Below are 16,949 nucleotides of genomic sequence, written 5' to 3'. Positions count from 1 at the left end.
ATTAATTAGGCTTTAATAATACTCGTACTAGTAGTACTTTGTTACAAAAGCTGCTTTTACTAGTATGAACTATGATTTATAAATGCATTGTGATACAAAGACATTTTGTGCTAATTCAAGAAAAATTGTTTATAGGAAGCACCATGTTGTTAGAAATATGTTTAAGCATATGTAGAAGAATAAGAACATGAACTATACTGTTTGGAATCTTGACATCCTGATATATTTCAAATGACTGTTCTAGGGGAAAGCTTTCATCCAAAATTTCAGTTAAAATGGAAATACATCCAATCAAATAGTGATATATATATGTGTGTGTGTGTGTGTGTGTGTATGTGTGTATATATATATATATATATATATATATATATTCAGCATTCCAGGATTAAGAAACACATAAATTAGTATAGCATACAAAAGCACTTTATTTTTTAAAATATTAAAGTCAAAGAAACGGTTAATGAGTAACACTATGACAAGTCATTATTAAATGTATTATAAGATGCAAATATTGTTAAAATATATGTGCATATTTAATGTATGAGTTAAAGTCATCAAGCATTCTGTATAGTGTCATTTAATTTAACAAATGATAATAAGATATTTATAAATGGAATCTTCATAGAAGAGTAAACATCACTAAAAATACTTTCAATAACCTATACTACAGTAAATCTCTTTATCCTCCCTATATCCCATGAATAATCTTTTTACTCCTGAAATACTTACAGGACATATTTGATATTAAGTGATATACAAATTTTTTAACATCATAATGTAAGTAGACCTTCAGTTTAACCACTGTATCTTTCTGATATTCACAAGTTACCAGGTGAAAAATTCAGTCAAGCCAGTTAGTAGCACTTTGTAGACAAAACTCCAGAAGTATTACATTACTGAAATAATCTTACTTTTAAACTCAATTTACTCAACACAACTGGTTTGTGCAGACACAGTTCTGTCTTTCCCACATGCATACAAAACAGCAAAATAAATATCTAATACTGTTAAATATAATCACAGAGCATAAAATTGTTTCCCCCTGACTTTTAATTATTATATTAAACATTACCCCTAGCTATAAGGAGCACAAATATCTCTTTAAATTTTAAATGCATATGGGGGCACCTGGGTGGCTCAGTCAGTTAAGCAGCCAACCCTTGATTTCAGCTTAGGTCATGTTCTCAGTGTTGTGAGATCGAGCCCAGCATAGGGCTCTGCACTGGGTGTGGAGCCTGCTTAAGATCCTCTCTTTCTCCCTCCCTCTGCCCCTCCCCCTCCTCTGTCTTAAAAAGATTACAAATGCACTACACACTATCTTGTAATAATTTGTGTGTATTGTATCTGTATAAAATACGCACACACAGAGAATTTGTTTTCTAAAAGTTGTGCTTTAGAATAGTGCTTCTTAATCTTCAAGGAACATATACATTGGCTAAGGATCTTGCTAAAATGCAGACTGTGATTCAGTAGGTCTGGAGTGGGGCCTTAGAGTCTGCATTTCCAACTAATTCCTAGGTGATGCTCCTGGGCCCACGGAACACATTGTGTAGAGAGGCTCTTAAATAAGTGTCTCCTAATCTTGACTAATCCTCAGAATCATCTGGAGCAGTTGGTAGAGAGACACTGAAAATAACAAATCTCTTGTTTGAGGTGAGACGTAGAAAACTGGCCAGATGGCTTACCTAAGTTCAAAACATTGATTTAAAAACGAGTAAACTTAACAAAAACTCTCTGCATTCTTAAAAGTCTCACTCTTTCCAACAATATTTACGTACTTCAGAAATTTTCTTGATCAGTGAAGAAAACTACCACCAGAAGAAAAAAATTGGAGGAAAAAAATGAATATTGTCTACCATTATGTTTACACTAAAAAAATTGGTACTTCCTTCCTGACTCTCTGAAGAGATATTTAGATTTAGCAGTATAAATGTCAAAGAAAACAAAATTCCACAGAAGCAAAACAAAAGGAGAGGACCCTTTAAAGTACTCACTACAGGCCAGATACTTTTGTGCATTTCTCGTTAAGTAGCATAGGAAAATGAAATTATTTCCCCCAAAATAATCAGTCTCTAGAAGAAAAAAAGGTGGAAGCAAATTTTCATTCCATACGGATTTTAGGTAGCAAGCTGAAACTGCCTTCACCAGGACAAGATTTGCGTTCTGTGAACTCTACCACCCCAGGAAGCAGAGAGGACAGAGAGACTTGAGTGGTCAAAGGCACAGAGGTGGGCAAAGGTTTGGGGATATTTACTTGGCAGAGTGAATATTTTGATTATTTCTGAGAGTCAGTTAAAAACAGGAATAACAAGACCTGGCAGAAGGGGGAGATCTTAGAAAAATAGCAGAGATTCAGGAATGCCAAATAAATGTTTCGACTGTCAAACAGAAAAGACTTAATGAGAATAGAAGATTTAATGAGAGTAAAGTGTTGGTTCAAGAAAGATAAAGGAAATGTAAACTAATAGAAGAAAAACAGAAAGTTGTCAGAATTGGAAAAAAAAAAAGCCAACAATCAAATTTTGAGAGCATGAGTTGGAATAGTGCTGGTGATTGTCAAATCTTCTTTGTGTTCTTGTCTGAAGCAGGTGGAGCTGAAAATCCCTGGTTTACAGGAGGTGGAGAAAAGTGAAGTCAAAGTGTTCAAGGCAGCTAATAGGATTCAAATATTCAGGCACTCTTCTAATGTAGGGGGTGGGGGGGCTTCCTTCCAAATCATATTTGTAGGGAAGTAATTAAAACCCCCAGAAAAAGTCACATGTGATGTAACATAAAGGAGAGATCTTGGATCAGACAGACCTGAATCTGAATCTCGGCTTAATCATTTGCTAAAATATGACCCTAGGTAGATTATCTTTACTTCTCAGTTAAGTCTGTTTCCTCAATAGAAAAAAATATATGTAAATAGCTATAATAAAAACTACTCCGGGGGGGTGTCTGGGTGGCACAGTCACTTGAGCATCCCATTCTTGGTTTCAGCTCAGGTACTGATCTCAGGGTCTTGAGATGGAGTCCCATGGGGCTCCCCACTCAGCCAGGAGTGTGCTTCTCTCCTTCTGTGCCCCTCCCTGCCCCCGCTCGCACACTCATGCTCTGTCTCTCAAATAAGATAAATAAATCTTAAAAAAACAAAACCAAAAAATCCCCCAAAACCCAAAATTATTGCAAAGTGTGGTTACTCCTCAAAGGCTGGGCTTCTGCCAAAGAGACCACATTATGATTTTGTCTCCTAAAACCTGACATAGTCTCGATAGTTTCACCAAAACCCCAGTAAAGGCAAAACAGAAAAACTATTTAATTCAGTTTGAAGAGCTTCAATAAATTTGCTTAGCAGAGAACTGAAAAAAGTAAAAAAGGAAAAGGATTTTTGTTAGCATGTTAAAAGGAATTATTTTCGGCAGCAATGATGTAGGAACTTTTTGGTCAGAAGTCATGGAATCATTTGGGGGAGATTATACTTCCAACAGTTTTTCACCAATTCCTGAAATTCTACTATTTAAGGTCTACTTTGTAAAGCAGAAATATCAGCTGCTGTAAAAGGCTCCAAAACCAAGGTCCTTATTTGTATCTCTCTTAGTTTTCCTTATGCTTTAGTTCTGATTTTATGAAGAGAAAGAAGGTTTTTTTGTTTAAGGATATGTTACCCTGTCATACCCTTTGTATCCAAATTGTGTAGTACTAGGCGCAGAATTAAGCAATTAAAAGTAGGTGTAAGGGCAATTTCAGTGGTTGAGTTACTGAGTTGTTCTTAAAATGTAATACTGTCAATACAGTGGAAAAAAGACTATCATAATATTTCTGCATATATTTCATTCTGGTTGCGTGTCTACTTTCACTAAAAGGTTTTTCTAAAAAGTGAAAAGCTTTATTTTATTAATTACTAAAAATTAACTAATTACTTAAAAAGTTCAAAATCTTCATGTATCTAAATGTTTCATAAAATAATTAATGTTCTTCAGATATATATTAATCCATCTTAAATTTCTGAGAGAAAGGAAAGAGCACTCATCTTGTGACTATGCTATTAGTCTTCTTTGAGAAAATCACTGCTAAGTTTAAATTCTAATGAGTAGTTATCTTTTTGGCTAATAATTTCGTAATGTGTAACAAATATGGTCAAAGTAAAGCTCTCATAACTAGAAAATTTTAACAACCACGAATATACTCTTCCCTTTTTTGGCACCATTTGTCATAGAAATAGGAATCCCTAAAAGGTGATACGAAGTTCAAACGTAGATGGCATGACTTGGGGAGAGGGACACAGTGACAGTCACAAGGCATTAACAGATTGAACAAATAATGAAAGACAGGTAAAAACCCAGCTATGAGTTTACTCATCATCAAATTTCCATTCAATTCCAATGAAAGTGGGTTTTGATTGCCTTTCAAGGACTACCTCCATCTGTGCCCTGGATGCCAGCATCCAACCCCCATCATCTTTCATTCCTTGCTTCAACTCTTTACTCCTTCTTTCACTTTTAATCTTTTCATCTCCACTGTCTCCTTCCCTAAAGACCTTTCCTCAGTCCTTCTCCCCTCAAGGCCTCATCCTATCATCTCCCTTTTAATCAGCATTTCTCCCAAAGGGCCAGAGTCCTTTGTCACCTCTACATGAACTCCTTCAGTTGCCATGTAACTCATTGACTGTATTCTGTTGAAAACACTCTTGCCAAATCTATAACTTGCTTCAGGTCTCATCCTCATTTTAAAACTCTGTCTGTAACAAGGCTTTGAACAATCTCTTAGCTTATTAAAAATCTCTTCTGTTGTCCATTGACTCCTGGCTCCTGGTTCTCTGCTGTGTTATGGATTCACTTTCTTTACTCGTTCTTCTTTTTTCCCTTAGCCAATATCATGATTTGTGACTTATCTGTGGTCATCTTCCTCTTCACAGTCTCATTGAAAATAATGGACTCTGGTCTCCTGCATATGGTATGACTTCCAAAAATTCATCATCTCCAACTCATCGCCAACAGCCTGAACTTGGATATCCCACTGGCAATGCAAATATACTTTTTAAAAAACACTTTCATTACTTCCAACCTCTTTCTGCCTACCATTGAACCTATTATTCTTTCTGGGTTCTAGGTATCACCAGGCTCACAGTCAACCAAATCCAAATATCCAGGCACAGATTTTTTTCTGTTTCTCTAATTAGCAACATAACATTTACAATTGTATTCTCCCCTAACTCTGTCCTCTTAACTTTTTTCCCTGTCCTTCTCCTAGTTAAGATTACCATTATTATTTTGGGGGGCAGCATCCTTTAACCTAGACACACGATTCCAATATTTTTCTAGTTCAATCACTTCTTCCTAATGTTCCTAAGGATATTTTTAAATAGGATAGCCTGGTTATGTTACATTCCCTACTTTGCTCAAAAATGTATTTTTTAAAGATTTTATTTATTTATTTGACAGAGAGAGACAGCAAGAGAGGAACACAAGCAGGGGGAGTGGGAGAGGGAAAAGCAGGCTTCTCACCAAGCAGAAAGCCTGATTCGGGGCTTGATCCCAGGACTTTGGGATCATGACCTGAGCCACCTAGGTGCCGCCCTTTGCTCAAAATCTTACAGAATATTTAAAGTTCTTTAAAAATTCCAAACTTCAACTTTTGGCCTTGGTCCATATATTTAAAGACTACATATGCCAACTTTTCCTGAAACATTCTCCAATTTCTCAGATACAATAAGTGCAGCCTTTGAAAACTACCCATCTTTTTTTTTTTTCTTCTGTAAACTTGCTGATTCTGTTTCCAATGTCCAGAATATTCTCTATACTTTCAGTGTGATGAATTTGTGTGTTTTTTCCCAAAACTTCACCTCAAATAAATCTCTTCCATCTACCTGTCCCTAATTCCTCAGTATAGTGATTAAGTCTATCTTTACAACTTGCTTGATTTTTTGCGTACTAAATTACACATTTCCCATCTTCACAGTCTACACTTCTCAGATGCATGTGGTTACTCATTAGTTTACTGAAATTTTTTATCATTGTGAGTTATAACAGTGTGTGTTCAATGAATATGTGTTGAACGGAACCGTATCAGAGGGCTAAGAATAATTCCGAAGTGTGGATTGGATAACAAGACCAAAAGAGGGATTAATCAATGTGGACTGCATTGGTGAAAAAGCATTCATGTGGGACAGTATTGAACTGGGATTTTATAACCAGTGGAATTTGACAAGTAGGAAAGAACAGAAAGGATGATACAAAATGGTAATAACCCAAGAAAAGGAATAGCAAAAAAGGAGTGTTGTATGTTTCAGACATATATAAAGGTGTATCAGTTAGGACCCAATGTTTTTGTTTATGAAATAATAGGGGATAAGTTTGGCAAAGAAAAAGCCCAGTTTTGGGGAAGTACATGACTGTAAAGCTTTATCCAAGAGACAGTGGGCAGCCACTGAGGACTGTTTAAAAGTTATAAGAAAGAAGAATAGGAATAATTATTTATCTTATGATGATATCAATTATAATATAATAAACTATATATAAAACTATAAACTAAAATAAGATAGTATGTACTAATTTAAAATGGTGGAAGTGATTGTTCCAGGTACTTGTAAGACTTTTCTAGAACCATAATGTCTGAACAGAATTCAAATCTTGTACTCATTTCTATGAGTGCTATGAATATATTTTATAGGATCAAAATTGTATGTTACAGACTTAGCATTTTAGTCTGATGAATTCAAGCATCCATTCTGAGCTTTACCTATTTAAATGTTTGGTATTTCAGTATCACACTTAAAGTGTTGTCATGTCTTCTTTTATTTGGATTTTAAGATCAGGATGGCATAACAGACCTACTAATCACTTTTTCTCAATTGTTAAGACATTATATTTATCTGGGAGAGAGTAAACAGACAAGCTAAAAAGCTGGGGGACATCTCTTTGGTCATCTCTACAGAGCAACTGATCTTGGTCGGATGTGTAGTCTAAATAAATATAAAATGATTGTAAGGAATTAAGTTTTTGTTAACCATTAAGTTTATTCCTTTAAACATTAGGAACTAACTTTGGAATGCCCTATATACCAAGGTAAGGGTTTCACGTCTTTTTCTAGCTGAAATCCTATTAAAAAATTGTAAGCAATAAATCAACAGCCTTGGATTTCACAAAATCATGTTTCTGGGGGAATCATTAAAAATCCTTGGATTGTTCTTTTTCTAAAATCTCTACATATAAATAAAATTATCTCATAGATCTGACTGAGATCTTAAACGTGTTCTCAACAAACTGCAAACAGTCAAGTAATATGTATGGTAATTTCAAAAGTGATCACACAATCTATCTGGTTTTTGAAATCTTTTCATAGGTAAATGTGATTAGCAACATCTGGAAAAACTTAGTGCTTTCCTTACATATAGAATTAAAGTTAAAATACACAATCTGTGAAAATTAATACACACGAACCATGGCTTAAGACTAAAGAATTATCAGGTCATCAATAGCTCCCCCTTGAATTCCATGAATACTGGAGAGGTATTAGGGGAGTCACTTAGATTCTTTATCACTGTTTTCTCAACTGTAAAATAAAGTATTTGAATTAGATGAAACATAGGGCTTCTTTTAGTTATAATATTCTATCAGTTCATAGAGGATGGAAATGCATGCTGGGCACACATCCCCTTTCTCTTTATTTTGGCTATGCAGTAACAGGGCACAACCCTTCTAATACTGCATAGCCAAAATAAAGAGAAAGGGCATGTGTGCCCAGCATGTGTTTCCATCCTCTATGGACTGATAGAATATTATAGCTAAAAGGAGCCCTATATAGATCATATATAAGGAGACAAAGGCAGGCATGCAAAAAAGTATATTTGCCAGCCTTAATGAGTATATGAGATATGCAACTTACAGGAAACAAGGATTCAGGGAGAAACAGAGATAAAACAATAGTGTACTTGTTACTCATATCATTTTATTCTTTATTTCAACTTTGTATTAATTATTTATCAGCAAAACAATCACTAGGTATGCATATATGATGCTGTAGGAAAATTTAAGCTTCTTTATCAAATTTTAATGGCATAATTTTATCAACACTCTCTCTCTAAAATTACACAATCAATGTGAATTTATGAATGATGCTTAATTTAATGAGAATTTATCTGATATTTACCTGATACCTTCCCTTCAGCGTAATATCTCTTAAGATACTCTTACTTAAGAGTACTTAAGTGAGAACTCTCAAGGTCTCTTATTCCTATTCTATAGTGTCTGTTTTAGGCAGACTAAATATTTTACATATAAAATTCTAAATTAAAATTAAGGTATTATATTGTTACTCTGAAAATATTAATATACAACCCATGTAATCTGGAGTATGATGTTATAACTAGTATCCGGATTTGAAAGGTAGATTGCTTCTGCCAATATTACAAAATAACTCATCTTACCTCTCTTAAGAGAGAACAGGAGGAGTATCTGCTGGAGTAGTAATTACAACTTCAGGGAAAAGAGCTTGGGAACATGGTTGCAAGAGCCTAAGCGTGTCATGTTGTCTTTAATGTTAAATATGACAGAAGTTTCATCTTGAAATCTTTAACTTAGTATAAGGCTTTATTCTTTATCTTACCAATAAGGTGTATTTACTTGCATCAAAATTATCATTATGATAAAGGATATGATTAATTGGAAAGTAAGCATGTGCAATTTCATCTAAGTTGTTTGAATCATTATATGATTACAGCATGACAGAACTCTGATAATGTAAGCTTTCTGAACTCCACTGAATAAGGATTTAAAGTACAGCGTGCAGTTTTAGGTTTAAGTCTTAATGTCAATGGGAATTACATGCTGCTTAACATGACATCCTATGTATTAAAATTACATGAAAAATCCAGTTATTTAGAAATATTTTTGAAGTAAATACATTGCAGCATGAATGGTGCCAGGGATAAAAATTTGATGTCTCTAATTTGTTAATCCTATGCATAACAGATGACTCATTTGACTAATGAAAATTACAAACACAGAAAAATGTAACTTGAAAGGAAGACAACAAAAGTGAATAGCATATACAAGTCAATAAAAACACATATACATTCTTTTACATTATTGGTCATTTAGATATGTATATGTGTGCATGTATGTTTGTGTGAGTGTGTGCACACTCACGAGTCATGAAGATTTATACACAAGGATGACTTGGTTTTTTGTGCCTTGTGCTTACTATTATGCTAAAATGATACAGAAATATACAAAGAACAGAAAAACAAATAATAAATATAGAATATACATTTTTTAAGTCTTTAGAAATATGAAAGAACTATAGAGTGAACTGTTAGAAGTTAGTGCAGATTATATTTCATATTTGTAGAGACTATACTAATATTCCATTACAAATAACGTTAAAATGTGAAAGGAAACATATAGTCTATCTGAATGGGCACCATAAATTCACATTATTGCCACATACATAGTCTAGTGTGTGTATCAATTTATTTGATGAAAAATATATTAACAACAACAAAACCAGATAACTAAATAAATAGTCCTTTCATCAGCTCCTGATTTCTGCCATACTGATGCTTTGGTGAATCATCAAGGGGAGTAAATTATTCATTATAAATTTCAAAGAGGAGCCTCCATTGAAAAAGCTCTGCTACTGGTCCTTCTTGGAACCAACATCAAGAGAATTCATTGCAATCTCAAATATTGCAATAAAATAGAAGGTGAGAGGCAACCACTCCAGAGAGGTGTCTAGAATGAACTGAGCTCAGGGAGCTACATCCTAGCTGAGTGAGGTGTGTAAAGATAATTATTAATATTTGAATTACACTTGGAAAGAAAAAGATTAATCAAGAAGTTGCATACAAATGTCAACCAAGGTTTTAAAAACAGAAATCTTTGTTCTATTTCTGACAAAGAATCTGGAAGGTTTTTAACAGTAGCCCTAAACATGGTTACCATATTACAACTCCATGGCATTAACAAAATCAGCAGTAGAGTCCGGGTTTGAAATATTTGGTTATCTTAAGGCTTATTTCATACCAAAGGAGCTCAAACAAAAACTACTCAAAATGAACACAATTAATTAACAAATCTGATTTGTACTGCTTCATAATCAATTCAAGTGTATCCTACTACAACTTTACACTAATAGTGAAGAGTCAAATCTAGGTTTTATAGAAAGGGCTCTAAAAAAGATACCACAATATTATCCCTGGTTAACTGTCTATAGCATGTTAGTTAAAATTGTCAATACTATCAATCAATAGTAATTTACCTTTAACTCCTGGTTCATCTCTGATAATAAATTTAAAATAGGTAAGGAAGAAAAAACACTGGAGGTAATCTGGCACTGCCCCATCTATGTATATCCTAACTTCATATCTTGGTGTGCTCTAGCTGCATACAAACAATTAGGGGTACAATCACTTTTCCTAATCTTCTTTGGCAATGGTTTTCCTTGGCTGCCAGAGGACCTCATTTAGATCTGGTGAGGAAGGATTCTTTATCTTCCACTTAAAAATCAGAAAACAAAAAAAAAACAAAAAAAAAAAACAAAAAAAAAATCAGAAAACATTTGGATAACACTGATTTTTGTGAGTGAGTAAGTCAGTGTTTAATGTAAATTAATGGATATAAAGACTTTCCTCTCATTAAGGAACATTTCCATCTGTCTTAGTCATGCTTCAAGGTGCAATGCCTAATGCTTATTTAGTGTTAATACCAAATATGCACTTAAATTTACATCAAACAGAATTGCCTCTTTAGTCCAACCAAGAGGGTATTGATGGTACTACAGCTACTGACTTGAATATCTACTGCATACTTCCTATGTGTTAGTCATCATGCTAACTACTTTCCAGTTATAAAATTTAATCTCCATTGCCACACTATGAGGTAGATTATTATTATCCTAATTTTACAGATTGAGAGCATGAAGCTAAAAAATGTAAAAAACTTGTCCAATATTCGATCTAGAAAAATGATTCCAGAGCCTATGGGATAGATGATTTGCTGTGGGGTAGAGTTCATGTAAAGACTAAAAGGAGAGATAAATTTGGATAGAAAATAAGTGATTCTTAAATATTGTCACTCTTGGGGCACCTGAGTGGCTCAGTGGGTTAAGTCTCTGCCTTTGGCTCAGGTCAGGATCTTAGGATCCTGGGATAGAGCCCCGCATTGGGTTCTCTGCCTCCCCCTCCCCCTCTGCTTGCCTCTCCGCCTGCTTATGACCTCTCTCTCTCTCTGTGTGTCAAATAAATAAATAAAATCTTAAAAAAAAATTGTCACTCTCCTCTTTTCTTATTTCCTCCAACCCACAATTCTCATTGAAATACAACATTCAGGAGGTAATCAAAACAGAATAAAGATCTGTAGGGGGTAGAGATTCAATGTGATCAACGCAATTTAATTTAAACGGGTCATAAACCAACTGGACCAAGACCAGCAAGTTTCATTTTTGGTTTCATAGGTCCAACAAGTTTTATTCATCAAAATACTCACTTGACCCAATGCTAAATGTTTTGAATATAATACCCAAAAGACAAAGACTCTAAGCATTCAACTTAATTGCCTTAGCACTTGGAGCTAACGGGCAGAATCCTATGTAAAATGGTATTCACTTAGTGAAAAAACCTGTAGGCAAGACTAACAATAAGGTTATCTGCAGGTAGATGTTAATGAGGCCATTCAGACAGATGAGGTGTCAACAAGGTCTAGTTATTGGGGAGTGAACTTGGGTTACTATTGTGTGGTAGGGAAGCAAATTCAGGATCTTGACAGTTAGCCATTCATAAAGCTGCTTGATATATCATGAGGGGGAGAAAAGCATCTATCTTATAACTAACGTCTGAAAGCAAAGTAAAATAAGTGAAGATTTTTCCAGATGAGAGTTAAATATATACCATTTGAAAAAAAATGAGTATGAAAAGGAAGTATTGAAAAGTAATCTCTCACAAAGAAGCTCTCTTACTCTCACACTCTTTCCTTTAAAGCCAGAACTTAATGCTTTTCCCTACAAAATTCAAAGTTACAATAAGGATATTATGTCATTATTCTTAGAATGTTAAACATACAACCTATGGAGACCAAACAACAGGTAGATAGAATTTAAGATGATAATTTTCAGGTAGGGATGATATAAGGGAGCACAATTACTACCCTGTATTGCTATAAATTGGTCAAGGCACAATAAATATAATCTATTGTTGGATATATAAATGTATCACTACTGTTCAACAATGTGCTAATAAGGAAGCACAATACTCAGATGACAGCTAATGTCTGATGGCTACTTGCATGCTAAAACACCAGAAAATGCTTCTTTGAAATATATTTTTATCGTATCTTTTGTTGGGAACTGGATGGAAGAAATGCCTGGGAGAGGATGGTATGATGGAGAGCATCTGACATCAGTTTAATGAAATATGCAATATTAGTTATTTCCTTAAGGGAATTTGAGCTTTAACCTACCTTTGGTAATTGTTAAGTGGCTTTTCTCTGAAATTTATGGCACTTTATTTCCAACTTTTAAATAAACTTACAGGATTTTTATTTTTGAAGTTAAGAGGGAGGGAATAAAAAGTAATTTAATCTCCCAATTTGGAACAATTGCCTGAAAATTTTGGCTTTTTTCTTTGTGAAGGTTGATCAACCATGGAAGTAATATGTGTGATATTAAATTAATCCACTGATAGGGATATATGATCTCTTAAAAATTTCAGAATTATTACAGTGATTCACAATTTATTACACACTTCAGTTAAATAGATTATAAAGGAATGTGGCTGCCTTTAGAGACCTGTTTGTATACTTTCTACACTCTTCTTCCATTTAGCCCACCAGTTATCTCATGGTACTCCAGAGCTTAGTTGAGTACCACCTCAGAGTACTGGTACTTACGAAATATACTAAATACTAAAAGAGAGCAATGTCCATTGCATAGACACTGTCAACTGTGAATAATAGATATCATCTGTTTTAGTTTGCATTTTGATTTTAAATCCCACTAGCCACTTTAGCCTGCAGAAAGGTTATATCTAAAGTAGTCAATAAAAGAAAATAAGTACCTACTTAGTATTTAGTGTTTCCCTAGTGTTGTGAAGTCAGGAGGCATCATTTGCAGAGTCACTCAGTGACTGGTCTGAAGTATTAAGTTTGGTGCACCATAGGGATGGGAGATACCTGGTATGCACTTATACTCCCTCTCCCTATCAGCCACAACAGACCTCACTAATTCATCCTGGTAGTCTTCCTGTCCCAGATACTATCCACAATCCTGACACACAGAACAACCTTAGACTCCCATTCAACACAGCCCTCAAGGCAACCACGAACAATCTGGCATATCCTTGGAAAGACCAAAACACTGATGATCATAGACTTGGGTTACAAATTCAGCCTTGCCACTGAGGAATTAAATGGCCTATGGTTAAGTCATTGAATTTCTCTGTGGTTTGTTTTCATTCTGAAAACATGTCAGTGAAAATATAAAGATCTGATGCTATAGATTTATTCTTACATTAGTAGAACATAGAATTTTTTTTTATACTGGTATAAGTAGTTTTAGATAAAGAACAAACACTATTAGTAGTTTAGTCAGCTCATTCTTCAGTCTAATCAAAACAATTTTTCCATTGGGATTATTTTAGAAAAAAGTGTTACCAATTAGAAATACTGCCTTTTCCATTTTTAATGCACTATTTTCTTAAAAGTATATTTTTGGATGAATCTTTATTAATAAGTTAAAGTATATAGTTATTTTTGAAGTTTATCTTAAATTTATCTTCCTTCAAATATAGAGCAAATACTGAGAAAATTAGGTTAGTTTAGTCTTTCACCTAAATTTACATCATTCCAGTAAAACTTACCACTGCTTTTTAATTTTTGGCATTTTTTTTCAGATATTACTATTGCCAAGAAAGTTCAGGAGGCACAAACACTGCAGGACTAAAATGAATGAAACCCAAAATAGATAACTTCAAATCATTGCAAAACCTGTTTTAATGTACAAAATTCATTGCCAATTCTCTGCATTCGCTATTTCCATAAAATAGTATATGTTATGTTGTTTCCACTATTTTTGTTTGCATCAAACATTTTAAAAAAGGCTTTATGTTTATATATTTTCCACAAAGAATAGCATTCCACACTAATTTGACACTATTTTTTATTGAGAAAAGCCTTTATTTTTTTTAACCAAGGTATAAAATTAGGAATTTCTTCTTTATTCAGGAAGACACTATTTATTTATAAAAGTCTTAACTGTGATGTGTTCTATCAACTATAAACTAAGAAATATTGTGTATAGCATCTTAAAAAATTTTGGGGGGTGAGCCAATTTAGGAATACTTTAGTCCATGGAAATTATGTAAACACCTCAATTCTTAAGGAAACAAGTAAAAATTCTACATATGAAAAATATACGACTTACATATTTAAAGATTCCTTAAGAATACAGGTAGTAACCATGCTAAATGGAAACACGAAGTTGCTGTATTTAAAAATTCTTGAATGGCCACTTCAGGATTGTTATTCATTTCCAAGGCTAACTGGTATGTGAATTGGGTCACGAAAGCAATTTTCATTGAATATTATAGTCTAAAGAGACAAATTATACTCTAGTGACAGAATATGTTTTTAAAAAAAGGCCTTGGCATATTTATATGATAACTTGCAGACATGGAACAGCAACTTTCCCCTAAAATATGTAAATATGTATTATATCTATTCATAATCTTTATTTTTTTTCATGTCAACACTATCTCATCAAGTGATTCCTAAAAGTTCAAGAAAAGTGTAGTGGTGAATCAATCATATATGCCTTTATATATTTCAGGTAAATTTTAACGCCATCAACTCACAGAAACAGTGAAGTGTATAGATGAAATATAATTGAAGAGAGAATACAAGAAGCAACAGAAAACCACCTAATTACATTGATATCTTCATATTAATCATCTCTGATTATCTTCATCAATGAAAGGGAGCGGCTAATAGAAAATCACAGATAATCTACTTTGTGGTATTGAGTCTATGGCTTTGTGCTTAGTAGCTGAACTTCTAGTTGCCCAGTGTAACTTACTGCAAATGTGTTGTGAGGATGCCCATCACCAGAAGAGTGGCCACAGACACATAATTTTGTTTCTGGAAGCAATTCCTAGATTAAACAAAGAGAATCAGGAGTTGGCTTCTTCCCCCCCCAATCTTAAGGCTTATGCTAATAATGTACATTATCATTTAATAAAAAATATTTTTAGAAAATTATCTTGGTAGGTGAATATAGATGAGACTATTCCATCTTTGTGTCACAGTTAATAATAGTATAGAATTAAAAAATAAAAATAACTTGGCAGATGCAAAGTTGAATATTTGAACATAATTAACCACTAACCAAAAAATTTCATGGTCTACCATGATCTTGTCTCAAGAATCTCATTTCCCATTTCCAAGCTAAAATTATGGCCAATGTTAATGAATACTCCTAAAAATTTAAATGGTACTGTGATTTTAGCATATGGGATGGTATTTGTCTTTAAAACTTTAATTACCTCTTTTTGAAAAAGCTAACTACTGACTTGTACTCAACTATAACCAATACAAATGAACATAAATCCTGGCTTGTCATGAATAATCACAAGAATCTCTTTAAACTGCCTTGGCTACACATTACTAGAACACAAACATTGCCATCAAATATATATTTGAGACTACGCAGCCAAACTCTATAACCTCTGTTAAATAACCTGTTGAATTGTGCCACTTGTATTGAGAACTACTCTATATACTCAAATGTATAGTTTGCATTTTTATCTGTAAAAGCAAAGTGATTATTTATTGATAAATGACATGGAATGTCATTTTTTACCTAAGTAGCATTAGACATTTCAAAGATTATGTCTGAAGGGCAAAAGGATTACACTGCATTTGAATAGACCATGTGACAACACATCCTTAGACTTCATGTATGATATGAAAGGATGATCCCCATTCATAAGATACACAAGGGAAATTATATCAGAAAAGAAGAAAAGCAAGGAGGGATGTGGTAGGGGTGTCAGGGAGTATTTGTAGTGGTTTGATGCATGTAAATATTACATCTTATAAATAATTCTTTTCAAATACATCTCTGAAGTTCAGGGTCTCTGTTTAAGAAACGGATTGTATATGCTTTACATGGCTATATGCCATTTTCTGCAAGAGCAACATTAACTTGAACAGGAAAAATGGCTTCCAAAATAGTCCTTTCCTTTCGTTTCCTATGAAGAAGTATGTTACCTGATGCTGGCAGATGAGGACTATGGAAAAAAAAAATACACGTTCAAGTTGTATTTTACTGTCAGAATCCAACAAACACGTTTTCATCTAAATTATTTTGTCAACAGCCTTGTAGTACCCTTGCTAACCTTATTTGGCACCAGTGCATAATTAGATACACAGGGGTGTGACTCCAATTGAAGGTGTTGGCATTGTAGCACTCTGTGAAAATATTAACTATGAGGTTAACTCCAATTTTCTCTTCTTTAATTAAATGCACATGGTACTAATGAGGTAACCTACTGTTCCTTGATAGCACTAATTAGCTAAGAGGAGAGTACACTCTCACACTGCAATTTAAACCTAAAAATAAGGTTGAAATATGCTAATTGCAGGCAATTTAAAACAGTACAAGTTGAAGAACTAGTCATAATAAGAGAAACTGACTGCTTTACAGCTAGGCAGCTGTAACTTTGGTTAAAATCAAAACAAGCCACATGATTTTGGACTGCTATTTAACAAGGTCATAAGCATCCTAAAAAAATGAAATGCTACTCTATACCATAATAATGAACCAGACTCACAAAAAAAAAATTCTCAGATCAACACTCATCTACGCAAGACCACAAATAAGTGAGCATCACCAGAACTCCAAAGGTGCCGTGACACTATTTACATTTAATACTAAAAACTAAACTCCACAAATAAGCAATATCACCTTAAACTCTTTCAAGA

At 33.8% G+C, this 16,949-nt stretch overlaps 1 protein-coding gene across 1 annotated transcript in view; it reads right to left on the bottom strand.

Moving 5' to 3' along the window:
• Positions 1 to 16,949, bottom strand: part of FOXP2 (forkhead box P2) — a 553,051-nt gene that overhangs the window by 104,300 nt on the left and 431,802 nt on the right. The window contains exon 6 of the mRNA XM_080819149.1: positions 15,043 to 15,117. Within this exon, the coding sequence (XP_080675275.1) occupies positions 15,043 to 15,117 (75 nt within the window). The remainder of the gene's footprint in view (positions 1 to 15,042; positions 15,118 to 16,949) is intronic.

The sequence above is a fragment of the Martes martes genome (assembly GCF_963455335.1).
Source record: "Martes martes genome assembly, chromosome: 11".
In the NCBI taxonomy this organism is placed as follows: domain Eukaryota; kingdom Metazoa; phylum Chordata; class Mammalia; order Carnivora; family Mustelidae; genus Martes; species Martes martes.
Note: the sequence above shows the minus strand (reverse complement) of the source record. Positions and strands in the feature narration are given on the sequence as shown.